The following is a 16208-nucleotide window of genomic DNA, read 5'->3' as shown; positions in this document are numbered from 1 at the left end:
TCTGAGGTTTACTAAAACTTGCAATTGTCATGCTTTTACAGTTCAAATGACTGTCAACTGCAAAAATAGAATGACGTGGAGGATATGGGAGTCTACATGCGGCAGATCCAGGTCGACAGTCAAATCACTTGGTTAAAAGTCAAACTTAGGTTTAGGTTAACGAGGTGGAAGTCAAGCAAAACCTCTCAAGCTCTGCCATGTTCCTAACTCCTTCGGACTCGGTCTATCAAACCAGCTTGGCTTTCCAAACTCCTTCAGAGTCGGTCTACCATTCCTCTTCAGTCTGGCTTACCTGACTCCTCCGAACTCGGTCTACCAGACCTTTTCAATCCGGCTTCCTAGACTCCTCTGAACTCGGTCCCCCAGACTCTTTAGCACAACTTCTCAAACTCCTCGAGACTTGGTCTCCCAGCCATTCCAACCCGTCTTCCTAGATTCCGCGGGATCGGTCCACCAGACTCCTCCGACTCGAACCACCAAACTTTGTTAGCCAAGTCACCTTGGACTCCCTCAGCATGGTGTCACCTGACTCTTCCAACTCGATTTCTAAGCTTTGTCACTCGACTCCGACTTGATCAACAGGCTCTTTCAGCTCAGTCATCTTTGATTGGGACCTACATCCTACATACCTCATTAAACTGTTTCTCTAGAGGACGTAGGCAATGTAACCGTTTTTCCTAAGGATGTGGACAACGTAGTCATTTCCTTCGGAAGATATGGCGAATGTAGTCGTTTCCTTCAGAAGACATGGGTAACATAAGCGTTCATCTTAAAACAAGTGTGCAACGTAAGGACACATTTACAATTCTTTAAAAGGTAGTCTACTCCTGCGGACACAAATACACTCACATAGATATTTTTAGACTCTTCTTTTATACTTAAGCATCTGGCACGTTGTGTCTAACATCGGCGTCCATTCAAATCTTTGTTTGTAGTAATTTTTTGAGTCACCATCGTCATCATCGTGTTATCTTTAATCTTTTCCATACAATTTACCCTTACTCCTTGCTACCTCACCCAATAGCAAAACATATTTTCACGATGATGATGATGATAATAATAATAATAATAATAATAAATACCAACAACAATGATACAAGTAGAATGACACACTAAATCGACAAGAGAGAAAAAAAAAAAAAAAAAAAAAAAAACTCCACCATTCCCCAAAACAAATGGACAATCTCTGTCACATGAATCTCAGAGCTTCAAAAGTTGTCGAATATTCATCGGAGATATATACCTGGTATCTCCATCGGCCATATGCTTGGCAAAAAACACATTCGCTGCCTGGCTCGGATGGTAAGGATCCCAGAACACATACCTCGATCGGTCATCGCACATTGTCGACGCCGGCCCACATGGAAAAATGCCGCGGTACTGCCCTCCGTTGCCGCAGCACGCCGTGCTTGCATCCGTAAACCCTGCAACATTCATTATTATTTTTTTTTAATGTTTTGTGAAAAGGATACGATCAGGTGGTTCGGAGATCACTGCTCACCGTAAGCTCGATAGTTGGCGAGCAACTCCGTCACCAGGTCGTATGCGTTGGACAGGACAAACACAGCTCCAGGGAGGCGGCGATTGAGCTCCATGAGCAAGTCCCTCAACAGAGCGTTGTACTTCATCGCCATTTGGTTGGGCAAGCCGGCGCACTCGTTCTCGTTCAGTTGGTTGATCGTCTTCTGGTAGGGAATGCATCCCAACGGCCCCACGTTGCTCACCACGATTTTCCTGGCGTCGAGGGAGTAGAGCCTCTGCCATGCACGGACCAGAGATCGATCGTGAACAGGACAATATTATTCATTAACGAAATTCTCACTGATCATTACGATGAGCTGCCCTCGTAGGGCGGCGATGAGGTCGGCGATGAAGGCGTCCGGCGTTTGATTGACCCTTTCGGCGATGGAGAAGAACGGGAGGAGGTAGTTGTTGAGGATGTCGTTGGATCCGACGGTGATGGAGAAGATGGCCTTCTTCCACAAGAACTCTCTGGCCGCCTTCGTTCCCAGTAACTCGTCCAGTTGCCGCCGGGTGACGTTGAAGTAATCGATTTGGACGTCCATTCCCAGCCGATTCACCTGCATAGATCGATCGAATCGTGGGGGCTTGAGATAGTAATGGCGTGAAGGATGGTGGAGATGGAAGATGAATTAATTAAGAAGAGGCATACGAAAATTCTTCCGGTGCTGTTGAGAATTCCGGAGCCGCCGGACGCGTAGTTGACTCCGTTGAGAATGACCGGTCCTTTGGTTTCAGGCGACAAGAACGGCTGCGAGTAGTTTAGCTGCCCGAGCAATTCGCCTGGAGCAGAGATTCAGAAGGTTTCAGGATCAAAACAGGGCAGGGATGGTCGATCGATCGAGTGTTAATTCTTACTGACCGACGATGTCCGCCATGGTTCTCCCGTTTGTGAACCGCCCGGTCGGCTGCCCGCCGGAGGCTGCGAAGTCCATGCCGTTGGGGGGCAAGTCGGCCCGTGACAGGGAAGGAAGGTAGTTGTTGTTGCCGGCGTCCACGAGCGAGTCGCCGAACACAAAGGAAGCACCTGGGAACGCAAGCTTCTCCGCGGCTTCGCTGCGAATAACGAGCGCCATGGCACACACCGCCGCCGCCGCCGCCGCCCACCTCAAATCCATGATCGTTTCCGCCTTGATCTCTGTTGCAGGAACTCGCGAGAGCTCTCTACGGGCTTATAAGCCACTGTTTCCTTCAGGAAGGGGACTGCAGTTGCTCGTAAACTTGCTAAAAGTTTAACTTTTCAGCAATGGAGGTTGGTTTGACAATAATTCTGTTTTTTTTTTCTTTTTTCTTTTTGATGCATTGCCGTAAAGATTTAATTACACATAGAGTTTGAAAGATCGGGGCAGGTGCTGGAAGGTTTCGTGGCAGTGGGAAATGTAGGCGATGATTAATGAGGTGAAAAACAAAAACCAAGAAGAAGAAGAAGAAGTTGAGTGAACCTCTTGAGAAAGAAATGAGATGGGGAGTTGAAATTTTTTGGGTTTATTGGAGTAGTTGAGAATTCCTTGGGTGGCAAATGCCATGTAAGAATTAATTGTGGGCAACTAGTTCATAAGAATTTTGTTTTTTTATTTTTTGTTTTTTTTTTGTTCAACAAATTATAGGACGAAGGAGAGCCTGGTGAAGGGGTAAAATTAATCTAAAAGTCACGGATTTAAATAGTCGAAAAAGTCTGTTGCGACCATTTTTCAGAATTCTAATTTCACTTTTGAGATGATCTTCTTTTAAGCTATAGGATAGCGTGAAGTACAATTATCCATTATCCATGAGCACGAATCCTCCGATCTACTTTTTACATATAAGAAGAGGACTACTTGTTTATATTGATGGAGAACAATGACTCCACTTGTAGAAATAGATCAGAAGATCTGGGCTGGTTATCTATGGGCATAGACTCATTGGCAAAGTGGTCATGTTACGAGTCATAGTTAAGCACTCAAGTGGAGCATGATTTTTATTGCGAGGAATAAACCTGTGAAGGTCAGCTATTGATGTCCAATAATGCGAGTATTTACTAGATTTATTTTGATAGTTGATGAAAAATTTTCATATTTTTTAGATCAAATCGATCATCTTTAAAATTAATAGATAAAACAGTCTGAATTGTAAAAAAAGGATGGCTTGAGGCAGCATATTTCTACAAACGTGAATTTATAAATATTTTATGCAAAAACATGAAGGCAAATTGCACCAGTTCATGGAGAAAAAGAGATGGATATTATGAGAGGAGATTGGAAGCTTTTCTTTTAGAATCCTATCTTATATTCTTGTGCTAGAACAATCCACCGTCCCACACGTAAATTAAAGTATAAGGGTTTTTCTATTATGACAATATCTTTTTTTTTATCTTTGGCCTTTCTTTATAGACATTTGTTAAGTTAAAAGTGTTGAAAGATAAATCTGCTATCTTAACGATTTTTTTAGTACCTGTCTTATGGATAAGGCTATAAATGAGTTAAGCTGAACCGAATAATAAGATATTCGAGCTTGTGCTCTGTTCATTATTCCTAAGTGCGAGTACGATTCGAGCTTTAGTTCTTAAGTTTGAGCTCAGCTCGTAATAAAATTAAATAGCTCGAGTTCGACTTGAGCTCAGCTCAAAAAAAGTCTGTTACAAGTTAAACGAGCTTAGTTCGAGCTCGTTTAAAATAATTAATTATATATTTATATATAATAAGATAAACGAGACTTTTAACATGTTCACGAGCCTCTTAACAAATACGTTTGCGAGATTCTAAACGAACGTATTCGCAAGCTCACAACCAAATACTGTTAAGCTCGAGTTCAGCTCGATAATGTTTTCGAGTTTGAAATTAGGCTCGAGCTCGGCTCGTTAACTTAATCGAACGAACTCGAATGAACTTTTTTTTAAATCGAGATTCGAATAGCTCACAAGTAGCTTGACTCGTTTACATCTCTACCTACAAATATGAAGAGAGATAAATACAGATACACAGTTGATCCGGTGGTAAGGACGGGGGACCCTCGTTGGCGGAAGGTTAACGACACGTGGAGGTTAAAGGTCAAGAGATTCAACCCTGAGACCCGACCGACCGGACTGAGAGGGCCAACCGGCCACCCGAGCGACTGGACTGAGAAGGCCGACCGACCGGGAATCCCCCGAGCCGAAGGAAAGACAACCCGACTAGGGGTCGGGTTTTCGATGCTCAAGGTAAAAAGGTTTCAGGGCCGAGTGGGACACCCGTTCGGCCGGGGCACAAGGCAACAAAGACAGGCAGGAGCAATCTCATCCGAGCATACGACCGGGAGTCCTCTCAGTCGGACTGATACCTACAACCGGGGCAGAAGTGATATGCCTGCCGAGCGGCCGATCCGCTCAACCGTGGAATAGACAGGAGGCGCAATAGGACAAAAGGAGACAGGGGATAACATCATCCTCGAGACGTCTGCCGCTGACAGGCAGCAGGGTTGGCGGCCGAGCCGTACACAGGATCATACTGTGGAAGCTTCCACCGTCATATCCGGGATATGCTCGAACCATTGCGGAATGGTGTCAGGGGTACTTTTCTGACATGGGCTCGTTAAGGTATATTTGGGGAAGCGTGCACGCATCGAGGAGCGTGCCCGCACTTCCCCGGGGTCCTATATAAGGACCCCCAGACGTCGACGAAGGTATGCACAAATCTTCACTGGAGCCACAGTTACGCTGCCTCTCTCATTTCTCGTTGCCTGACTTGAGCGTCGGAGGGCCGTCGCCGGGAAACCCCTCCCGGCTCGGCATCTTTGCAGGTTCGCCGGAGATCTACACCACTAGTCAGAGACAGCGGAGCGTGCCACGTCCCCAGCGTCCGTCGACTCAGCGCTCGGACAGGATCAAATTGGCGCCGTCTGTGGGAACGCACCTGAATCCGAGCCTAGAAGATGGAAGAAGCTAGACGTCAACTCCTGGTAACGCTCTCTCCTAAGGAGCTCGAAGCACTCATCCAAGCGCGAGCAGCAAAAATCGTGGAGCAGCAGCAGAAAGCTCAGGTTGAGCGGGTAGCGCAACAGGCGACATCAACATCTGGGGCCGAGCGGCACCCGAAGAGCGGTCGGAGCAGCTCTCAATATAGGGGCAAAATAAGGGACCGACTGACACCCAGATGGGAGTGCCGCTCGCCCCGATACCTTTTCACCGGGCTCTGTTCCAGACGCCCTCGGAGGTCGCGCAGGCTAATCAAGACAAAGGATCTTCATCAGACGAAGCACCCGTCCGGGAAGTCAGAAAAGGAAAAGCGCCCCGAACGGACGCGTCACCCGAGCGGATCAACCGACAGTTCTCAGATGCCATCCTGCGTGATCCACTACCGAGGCATTATGTGCCCCCTGCGATCGGGGAATACAATGGGACAACCGACCCAGACGACCATCTGGGTAAGTTCGACAGTACTGCCACTCTGCATCAATACACAGATGGTGCGAAGTGCCGAGTGTTCCTCACAACCCTTTCGGGATCTGCGCATCAGTGGTTCCGGAGGCTGCCGGACGGATCTATCACGAGTTTTAAAGAATTTCGAACGGCATTCCTTCATCATTTTGCGAGCAGCAGGCGCCACCAGAAGATCAGCGTCAATCTGTTCGCCATCAAGCAAGGCTCGAGGGAGTCGCTCCGAGCTTACATCCAACGCTTCAACCAGGTGGCCATGGACATTCCAACGGTCACCTTGGAAACAATGATGAACGCGTTCACGCAAGGACTCGTGGACGGTGATTTCTTCCGCTCGCTCATCCGGAAGCCGCCCCGGGACTACGACCATATGTTGCATAAGGCCAACGAGTACATCAATGTGGAAGAAGCCCAGGCGGTGAGAAGAAAGGAAGCCCTGAATGACCAACCAACTTCCGCCGAGCGGAAGCAGCCCGTCAGTCACCAGCCCCCGAGAGGACCGAGAGTTGAAGCCGCCCGTCCTCATCAGCACACTCGGCCACACGCCATCCAACAAGTCGCGGCCGATTGGCCCAAGCCCAAGGGGAAGGTATGAACCCCGATGTTCTGTTCACTCCATCAGTTGGCTACTCACAACACTTGCGACTGTCGGAGCCTCCCCCCCCATCACTCATCCTGCGTCAAGGAGCTACCGCCGCCGATCACCTTCACCAGACTGGCGACATCGACAACGGAGCCCCGTTCAAAGAACAGAAAGGAGATCCCCCGAGCGGCAGCATCGTCAGCAGACCGGAGCCCACTATCGGGCGTCGCATGAACGACCTCGACCATCCGCTCGAGAGGAGGAAAATAGGGGCAACACATCTCGAGGCGAAATTAACATCATTGCCGGAGGCCTGACCGGAGGAGACTCCAATAGAGCCAGAAAGGCACACGCAAGGCAGCTGAGGATACATGCGGTCGGCTGCAGCCAGGAAAGGGCGAGCGGACCCGAGATCAGCTTCGGGCCTAGGGACCTCGAGGAAGTTGAAGTCCCACACGATGACGCCCTGATCATTCGAGCGGTAATAGCTAACTATACTATTCACCGTATTTTTATTGGCACAGGCAGCTCGGTCAACATAATATTCAAGAAGACCTTCGACCAACTGCAAATCGACCGAGCTGAACTACTGCCAATGACAACCCCCCTCTACGGGTTCACTAGGAATGAAGTCTTGCCGGTCGGCCAGGTCCGACTGGCTATCTCGTTGGGAGAGGAGCCGGTTAGAAGGACAAGGACCACCAGCTTCATCATGGTTGATGCTCCTTCTGCGTACAACGTTATCTTGGGACGACCGGCTCTCAACGAGTTCCGGGCGATCGTCTCTACCTTATGCCAGAAGATCAAAATCCCGGTGGAAGATCAAGTAGGGGAGGTGCGGGGAGACCAGCTGGCAGCTCGAAGATGCTATGTGGAGATGGTCCGAGCCGAAGCCAAGTTCGCTCGGAAAGTGCCGCGAGTCGAGTGAAGCCGATCGGGGAGGTAGGCAAGCTGGAGGCTCCCTGGGCAGGACCCTTCAAAGTCGTCGAGAAGCTCCGATCGGGAGCCTACTACCTGGAGGATGAGAATGGACGGCAGCTAGAGAGACCATGGAGCGCAAACCACCTCCAGCCCTATCGGGCCGGATGAAAGGTGCGCCGACGTAATATATTTCATGAATATTCCGTTTGGATGTATCATTTGGCTGCAGGAACGAAAGTTATAAGAACAAAGCAAAGGCATGAGCATTGTGCGCCAAGCGGGTAGTTGCATAAAGGCGTGGCGAAGACCCCGTGCCGCTTGGCCGGGCGTATGTTATCCGAGCCACAGTCTCGATGGCGAAGACCCCGTGCCGCTCGTCCGGGCGTATGTTATCCGAGCCACAGGCTCGATGGCGAAGACCCCGTTCCGTTCGACCGGGTGTATATTATCCGAGCCACAGGCTCGATGCCGAAGACCCCGTGCCGTTCGCCCGGGCGTATATTATCCGAGCTAAAAGCTCATAGTTGAAGACCGTCGAGCAGCGACGTTAAATCTTAGAGTTGAACCGGCGACTATAAACCCTCCGGCTTGAAGACCGTCGAGCAGCGACGTTAAATCTTAGAGTCGAACCGGCGACTATAAACCCTTCGGCCTGAAGACCGTTGAGCAGCAACGTTAAATCTTAGAGTCGAACCGGCGACTATAAACCCTCCGGCCTGAAGACCGTCGAGCAGCGACGTTAAATCTTAGAGTCGAACCGGGACCGTCGAGCAGCAACGTTAAATCTTAGAGTCGAACCGGCGACTATAAACCCTCCGGCCTGAAGACCGTCGAGCAGCGACGTTAAATCTTAGAGTCGAACCGGCGACTATAAACCTTCCGGTTGGAAGACCGTCGAGCAGCGACGTTAAATCTTAGAGTCGAACCGGCAACTATAAACCCTCCGACCTGAAGACCGTCGAGCAGCGACGTTAAATCCTAGAGTCGAACCGGTGACTTTAAACCCTCCGGCCTGAAGACCGTCGAGCAGCGACGTTAAATCTTAGAGTCGAACCGGCGACTATAAATCTTCCGGCCTGAAGACCGTCGAGTAGCGATGTTAAATCTTAGAGTTGAACCGGCGACTATAAACCTTCCGGCCGGAAGACCGTCGAGCAGTGACGTTAAATTTTAGAGTCGGACCGGCGACTATAAACCCTCTGGCCGGAAAACTGTCGAGCAGCGACGTTAAATCTTAGAGTCGAACCGGCGACTATAAACCCTCCGGCCTGAAGACCGTCGAGCAGCGACATTAAATCTTAGAGTCGAACCAGCGACTATAAACCCTCTGGCCTGAAGACCGTCGAGCAGCGACGTTAAATCTTAGAGTCGAACCAGTGACTATAAACCTTCCGGCCGGAAGATCGTCGAGCAGCGATGTTAAATCTTAGAGTCGAACCGGCGACTATAAATCCTCCGGCCGGAAGACTGTCGAGCAGCGACGTTAAATCTTAGAGTCGAACCGGCGACTATAAACCTTCCGGCCGGAAGACCGTCGAGCAGCGACGTTAAATCTTAGAGTCGAACCGGCGACTATAAACCCTCCGGCCGGAAGACCGTCGAGCAGCGACGTTAAATCTTAGAGTCGAACCGGCGACTATAAACCCTCCGGCCGTCGAGCAGCGACGTTAAATCTTAGAGTCGAACCGGCGACTATAAACCCTCCGGCCTGAAGACCGTCGAGCAGCGACGTTAAATCTTACAGTCGAACCGGCGACTATAAACCTCCCGGCCGGAAGACCGTCGAGCAGCGACGTTAAATCTTAGAGTCGAACCAGCGACTATAAACCTTCCGGCTGGAAGACCGTCAAGCAAAGACGTTAAATCTTAGAGTCGAACCGGCGACTATAAACCTTCCGGCCGGAAGATCGTCGAGCAGCGACGTTAAATTTTAGAGTCGAACCGGCGACTATAAATCCTCCGGCCTGAAGACCGTCGAGCAACGACGTTAAATCTTAGAGTCGAACCGGCGACTATAAACCCTCCGGCTGGAAGAAGATAATAAAAAGGTCGACCTGTGAGTCGAGCGGCCGATTGGCCAAGTTACAAAAGGTCAAGTTACAAAAGGTACTTCGCGAACATCCAACAGGAATTCCATTTAAAGAGATGGATGTGTTTAGACAAGTGGCCCAGTTACAGAAAATACTTCGTGAAAAATTCCTTTTGAAAGCAAGGAAGTCAAGACGAGAGACGATTAACGAGTCGGTGGGGGACGCGAACGGCAGTAGTTCGCGCTTCGATCGGAAGACACAGGTATTGACGAAAAAAGAGTAATCTTACAAAAGGACGGCATATCTTCATTAAAATTCAGGGCATTAGAGTCGGTCGGAGTGATTACAAAAAACACTTCATTCAAGGAAATTATAAACGTGCTTCGGGATGGAAGAAAGGAGCGCCGCGTAGTCTTCGGCCGGGATGGCAGCGGAGTCGGGAAGCTGACCCTTGGACTTCAGATAGTCCGTCGTGGCGGCAATGGCCAACTCAAAGGCAGTATACATCCGCTCGCAGACTTTCTCAGAAAATTCGTTTGAGCGGGTGTCCTGCAGTTTCAGGGCTGCGACTCGGCCTGGCTCGGCCTCTTGATACTCTTTGAAGGCAGCTTGGGAAGCTTCAAGAGCCTCCTGCAGGGTCTTCGGTTCGTCCTTGTGTTTGGTCGCCTCCCCCGAGTGGCCCGCCTTCTCGCCGTCCAGCTGCTCCTTCAACTCCTTAACTCGTTGCTCCAGGGCCCGCGCCTCGACGTTTTTCTTATCCAGATCAGCGATAGCTTGCTTCTTCCGATCAGTGGCCAGGCTTATTTTCCGGTCAAGAGTTTTGACCTATTTTTCGAGTTCGGCCAGCGTATAGGCCTGGTCGGCTGTCTTCTTTCGCTCGGCCTCCAACAAATCTTTGGTCCTCTTGAGCTCTTTCTGCAGCTCGGCATATGAGGGGCCTTGGGAGGACGGGCCGCCCAAACTCTTTAGCCTCTTCAGCTCTTCATCCGCCATGGCCAGTCGGTTGGAGACAGTAATCTCTTCCACCCATCGCTGATGTACACAGTAAGATTAAAAGGCCGATCGGGAAGGCTATATAAAGAAGAGGAAATAGAGCTTACTCCTGTGGACTGCTGCATGTGGCTGTCAGCCAGCTTGTCGAGTGGTATCATGGTCACACGGGCCCGAGCGTCTGCCCACATCTCAGCGAGAGGCCCCTTCATAGTAATCATATGCTCGGGGGCTGTCGGCCGATCGGACTCGGCCATGAACGCCTCAGTAGGGAGGTGCAAGGTGGCCCTAATAGTGCGGCGCTGGCCCGGAGTCGTCTGAGCGGACGCCAAAGGATCAGAGGTCAGGCTGGACAACGTGGACAAAATGCTCGAGCGGAGGACTCGCCGTGGTGCAGGAGGAAGGGAGGCAACCGACACCGCTTCGAGGGGGGCCGCTTGCGCATCCAGTTGAGAGGGAGTCCGGTCGGAGGAGAGCGCCTCGACCGATGGTTCTTTTCCGCGTGGAAAGGCGGTGCCCGTCCGCTCTGATACCAATTGATGGATCGAAAGCGCTAGAGGGGGGGGGGTGAATAGCGCTCGTGGCTATTTCATTTTTCGAAATCGTAAAAGCTTGTTCAGAAATAACGCAGCGGAAAAGTAAATAACGTAGACACAAAGGATTTACTTCGTTCGGATCCTGTGACGACTCCTACTCGAAGGCCCGCGATCCTTGGAGACCTTGTAGGCATCTACCATGGATGCCCACAAGGTGATCCTTGGAAATGCGTTTAGAGAATACCTTATCATGTCAAACTCGGTCATGTGGCAGATGTCACCTCCGGTGACATCAATGTGCAATGAGGACATGTAAGCTGACAGAATGTGACAGTAAGGCCATTCAGTCTAAAGAATCCCAACCAAGCTCGAAGGTTAAATTCGAAGTGACCTGCTACGGATGCAATCAAAAGGGTCACATCAAGGCAAATTGCCCGAACCAGAAGGATCCAAAGAAACCCAAAAGAAAGAAAGCATTGAAGGCAACATGGGACGAGTCTTCTTCCGAGGAATCCGACGACGAAGAACTAGAACAGACGAACTTTCTCGCCTTGACAGCGCCGGCAAACCACTACCGTACGAGGACTAGGATGCATCTTTGATCAAGAAAGTGAAAGCTAATGCCAAGGCAACCTGCACCCTCCAGTGTGGCCTATCAAAAGAAGAACTCAACCGCGTCAGTCCCTTCAACAGTGCCAAAGAGTTGTGGGAGAAACTAATTGAACTTCACGAAGGGACATCCGACACCAAAGTAAGTAAAAGAACCTAATTTTTAATAAATTATTTAACATCAAATTGCAGGAAGGTGAAACAGCTGCCCAACTCCATGCCCGGATTCAAGACCTGCTCAATGGGCTTCATGCAATTGGACAGAAGGTAGACAACCGGGACATCAATTGGTATCAGAGCGGGGTCATTTTGAATCGGTGCAACCACCATTCAAAATATTTTTTCGTGGTATTTTTTTTATTTTCGGAGTCGATTAGAATTTAGCCTCATAGCTATATTCTAATTCTTTTTCCCTCGAATCGGTCTTTCTCGGAATTGGTGCAACACCACCCGAGTTCGTGATCCATTCTTTTTCCCTACCGCACTACTAAGCCAGGACCAAGTTCTGGGACATTTTTTTTTTATTGTTTTTCGCTTTAGGTAAAAGTAAAATGGCCCTTCAAGAAGGCTACAGTACTGCCCGCCCTCCGCTATTCACCGGAGATGACTTCGGATACTGGAAAGGTCGGATGGAGGCATATCTCCAGACTCACTTTGAAGTCTGGATGATTGTCAAAACCGGATTCGAACAACCATTTTCTAAGCATTCTCTGTGCGACAAGCTGCTAATGTCTCGACTCAGAAGTGCTGCAACGACAATTCGGAGCTTCAGCTTTATTCTTTTTATTGTCGGTACAATATTCTTTTCTGCTTGAATTGTACTTAGCGTGTAATAGATTTTACGAATTATAGTTGTTGCCCACCGGAAGCGATCAAGGATCGCGGGCCTTCGAGTAGGAGTCGTCACAGGCTCCGAACGAAGTAAATCCTTTGTGTCTACGTTATTTACTTTTCCGCTGCGTTATTTCTGAACAAGCTTTTACGATTTCGAAAAACGAAATAGCCACGAGCGCTATTCACCCCCCCTCTAGCGCTTTCGATCCATCAATTGGTATCAGAGCGGACGGGCACCGCCTCTCCACGCGGTAGATAAGTCCTTGGAGACCTTGTAGCCATCTACCATGGATGCCCACAAGGTGTTCCTTGGAAATGCGTTTAGAGAATACCTTATGATGTCAAACTCGGTCATGTGGCGGATGTCACCTCCGGTGACATCAATGTGCAATGAGGACATGTAAGCTGTCAGAATGTGACAGTAAGGCCATTCAGTCTAAAGAATCCCAACCAAGCTCGAAGGTTCAAGTTGGGGCCTCCAAACAAAATCGATGATTCTAGGTTGGGGCCACTAAATAAAGAGTTTCGAACCCTTTTCTATAGAAAGAAAGTGATTGAGCCCAGTCCATGATTCAGTTTAGAATATAACGCCACCCCCTATTTGAGTAAGGCTGAAAGCATCAGCACGCACGAAAGCAGAAGAAATCCAGACGCCGGCCAGAAAGATGTTAACTGGAAGAATCCGTATCGAAAGCGCTAGTGGGGGGGGGGTGAATAGCGCTCGTGGCTATTTCGTTTTTCGAAATCGTAAAAGCTTGTTCAGAAATAACGCAGCGGAAAAGTAAATAACGTAGACACAAAGGATTTACTTCGTTCAGAGCCTGTGATGACTCCTACACGAAGGCCCGCGATCCTTGATCGCTTCCGGTGGGCAACAACTATAATTCGTAAAATCTATTACACGCTAAGTACAATTCAAGCAGAAAAGAATATTGTACCGACAATAAAAAGAATAAAGCTGAAGCTCCGAATTGTCGTTGCAGCACTTTGAGTCGAGACGTTAGCAGCTTGTCGCACGGAGAATGCTTAGAAGATGGTTCTATTTGAAGCTGCACCTCAACCCTCTTTTTATATGAGGTTTCGGGCGCCTGGGACCTTTCCGGGCGCCTGGAGTGTGACGTGGCCAGCCAACTAGGTTGCTCCACGTGGTGAAGTCGCGCAGGGGATAAAATTTGGTCCCGGGCGCCCGGACCTCCGGGCGCCCGGATCCATCCCGGGCGCCCGGACCTCCTTTTTCCAGGAGCCGCTTCTCCTGCAAAACAAGGTTAGTCCGAGCAATTTCATACCCTGCAAGACAATGTTAGAATCTGATAATTCATAAGTGAAAAAGAGCTGACAGTCTTCGGACTGTCCGAGTCTGACTTCGAATTCCCAACCAGAAACCCTAGGTCGACTCGACGCCTACTGTTCCCTCTACGGGGAACGCGTCCTCACCTACTCCACTCAGGAGATTTACCTGATGTCAGTCCGGTCCTCCAGACCGACTGAACTTTTCGCCTAGGGTTACCACCCCCTAGGACCTAAGGTTACCGCCCCTTAGGGTTTTTCTCCACCTAGGGTTACCGCCCCCTAGGACCTAAGGTTACCACCCCTTAGGGTTTTCCTCCACCTAGGGTTACTGCCCCCTAGGACCTAAGGTTACCTCCCCTTAGGGTTTTTCACCTGCCTAACCGCAGCTAGGACTTTCCTGAAACACTCATTCAAACATGTTAGATCACACACTAACTTAACTTTGAATCCTTTGCCATTATCAAAACTAAGGTTCGATCGTCGGATGCTTCCCGCACCAACAATCTCCCCCTTTTTGATAATAGCAACCGAAAATCAATGTTAAGTAAAAAATATGCAGTTATGTATAAGCACAAGAACGACGATAAGCGTGATAGCAAGATAAGCATAAACATAGCTCCCCCTTAATATAAGTTATTAATAGTCATAGCTCCCCCTTAATACAAGCTCCCTTTAAAATATTTTTTTTGAATTTTTCTTTGAATTTCTCTACTCTCCCCCTTTGCCATATATAAAAAATGAGCTAGTTTTGAAAAACTTAACTTTTCAAGACAGAATTTAGCAGAAAACATTTTAACTTAGGCAAGGAGCAAGTGAAAGGCAACACCTTAGAATTGATTTTGCTTAAAGAGATATAGCAAAAAGGAGCTCTTTTTAACTTAGTGTATTTTGAGGAGTTTCCAAAATTTTCACAGGAAAATTTTCAAAACACAATTTTCAACTTTAGAAATTTTCAAACAAAAATTTTCACCTTCAGAAATCTTCAAACAGAATTTTCAACTTCAAAAATTTTCAAACAACATTTTCAACTTCAGTAATTTTCGAACAAAATTTTCAACTTCAGAAATTTTCTAACAAAATTTTCAACTTTAGAAATTTTCAAACAAGATTTTCAACTTTAGAAATTATCTTGAAAAAAAAATATTCAGGTTTTTAAAGAAAATTTCCAAGGAAAAGAAATTTTTAACTTAAAAAAAAATTTCAAAGTTTTAAATAATTTTCTAAAAAACTTTTTTTAACTTAACGTATTTTCGAAAAAGTTTCAGCTTAAATACCTTTCTAACAAGAACAAAAAATTTCAAAGTAGAAGACACTTGAAAGTTTTAAATTTGGAGAAAGTTGTTGAGAAAGCTGCTTAAGGCATGTTTTTGAAATGAATTTCAAGAATACTTAAGGCAAAGGAGAAGCGATAACCTTATCTTTTAATAGCTTGCCATTTGTTTTAGTAAGGTATCAGAGCCCTAAAGTCCAAGCATGAATCAAGATTTGTTTTGATCAGGTATCAGATCCCTTAAGTACAGACATGCTTAAACTTATTATTTCCTTCACCAACTGTCTAACCGTTTAGCTACTTGCTGATTGCCTAGAGGGCAACAGTGTTCACTTGGTTAGTCAAGTCAAGTCAATTGATCCAGTTAGATTTGACTAAGGCTGGAAGACTTGATTTGATTACTTTTAATCACGTATTTAACGCCCAGACTCATATTGATGCACAGAAATTAGCATTCTCGAGTCCAGACTGTACCCTATGCATCTCACACCGTTCTATGTTTTACAAACACAATCAAGGTAAACCTAGGTGTTTGTGAGATGCTCTGGCTGAGTTCTGGGGGAGCATGATTTCTAGGGGGAAATCCTAGGCTAAATCCAACTTTTGAAAGTCTAGTAAAGTAGGGATTTGAAAAATCAAAGTTTGTCTAGAATTTCAAAAATGTGATTAAAAGACTGATCTATTAGATTAAGGTATAGTTAATCAAGTCTGAAGTAAAACAGTCTATTAGATTAAACAATCGACATAGATAAAAGAGTCATAATAGAGCTGCTACATGTTGTACTAGAGTCATAATAGAGCTACAGTCGGAGCTACTGAGATGATGAGGGAGGTGGTCCGGAACCCAGCAACCGGAGTAGTGTCAGGAGCTCAGTGTGACGAGCCTGATCGTCCTCTCGTAGATCTCGGCGCAGGTCGGAGAGCCCCTGCCGTACGTCTCGTCGTAAGTCGGAGACCTCCTATCGGACCTCTCGTCGAAGATCGCAGACCTCTCGCCGCATGGCCTGATGAAACTCGGAGCTCTTATTCTGGAGACTCGACATAGCCCTCTCTAGTCCGGAAACTCGATCAGCTAGAGTGCGGGGAGCTGGGTGTGGTGCTCTAGGTGGTGGTGGGGCAGGAGCAGCCTCCTCAGGAAATAGTGCCAACATGAACTCATCTTGCTCTGCCTCCCCCGCCTGCTGGTGCTGTGCCCCCCTACGCCAGGACATGGTACCCTCATCGTCTATATGGA

At 48.0% G+C, this 16208-nt stretch overlaps 1 protein-coding gene across 1 annotated transcript; it reads right to left on the bottom strand.

The window, feature by feature from the left end:
- Positions 1 to 1051: 1051 nt before the first annotated feature.
- LOC122020733 (GDSL esterase/lipase At2g23540-like) lies at positions 1052 to 2672 on the bottom strand. Its single transcript, XM_042578752.1, has 5 exons — positions 2384 to 2672; positions 2174 to 2304; positions 1833 to 2081; positions 1502 to 1757; positions 1052 to 1424 (listed from the first exon to the last, which is right to left on the bottom strand). The coding sequence occupies exons 1-5, from the start codon at positions 2637 to 2639 to the stop codon at positions 1201 to 1203; spliced, it is 1116 nt and encodes a 371-aa protein (XP_042434686.1). The 5' UTR covers positions 2640 to 2672; the 3' UTR covers positions 1052 to 1200.
- Between the last annotated feature and the right edge of the window lie 13536 nt (positions 2673 to 16208).

Source organism: Zingiber officinale, chromosome 9A (assembly GCF_018446385.1).
Source record: "Zingiber officinale cultivar Zhangliang chromosome 9A, Zo_v1.1, whole genome shotgun sequence".
In the NCBI taxonomy this organism is placed as follows: domain Eukaryota; kingdom Viridiplantae; phylum Streptophyta; class Magnoliopsida; order Zingiberales; family Zingiberaceae; genus Zingiber; species Zingiber officinale.
The sequence above is the reverse complement of the archived record's forward strand: the minus strand, read 5'-3'. Positions and strand labels throughout refer to the sequence as shown.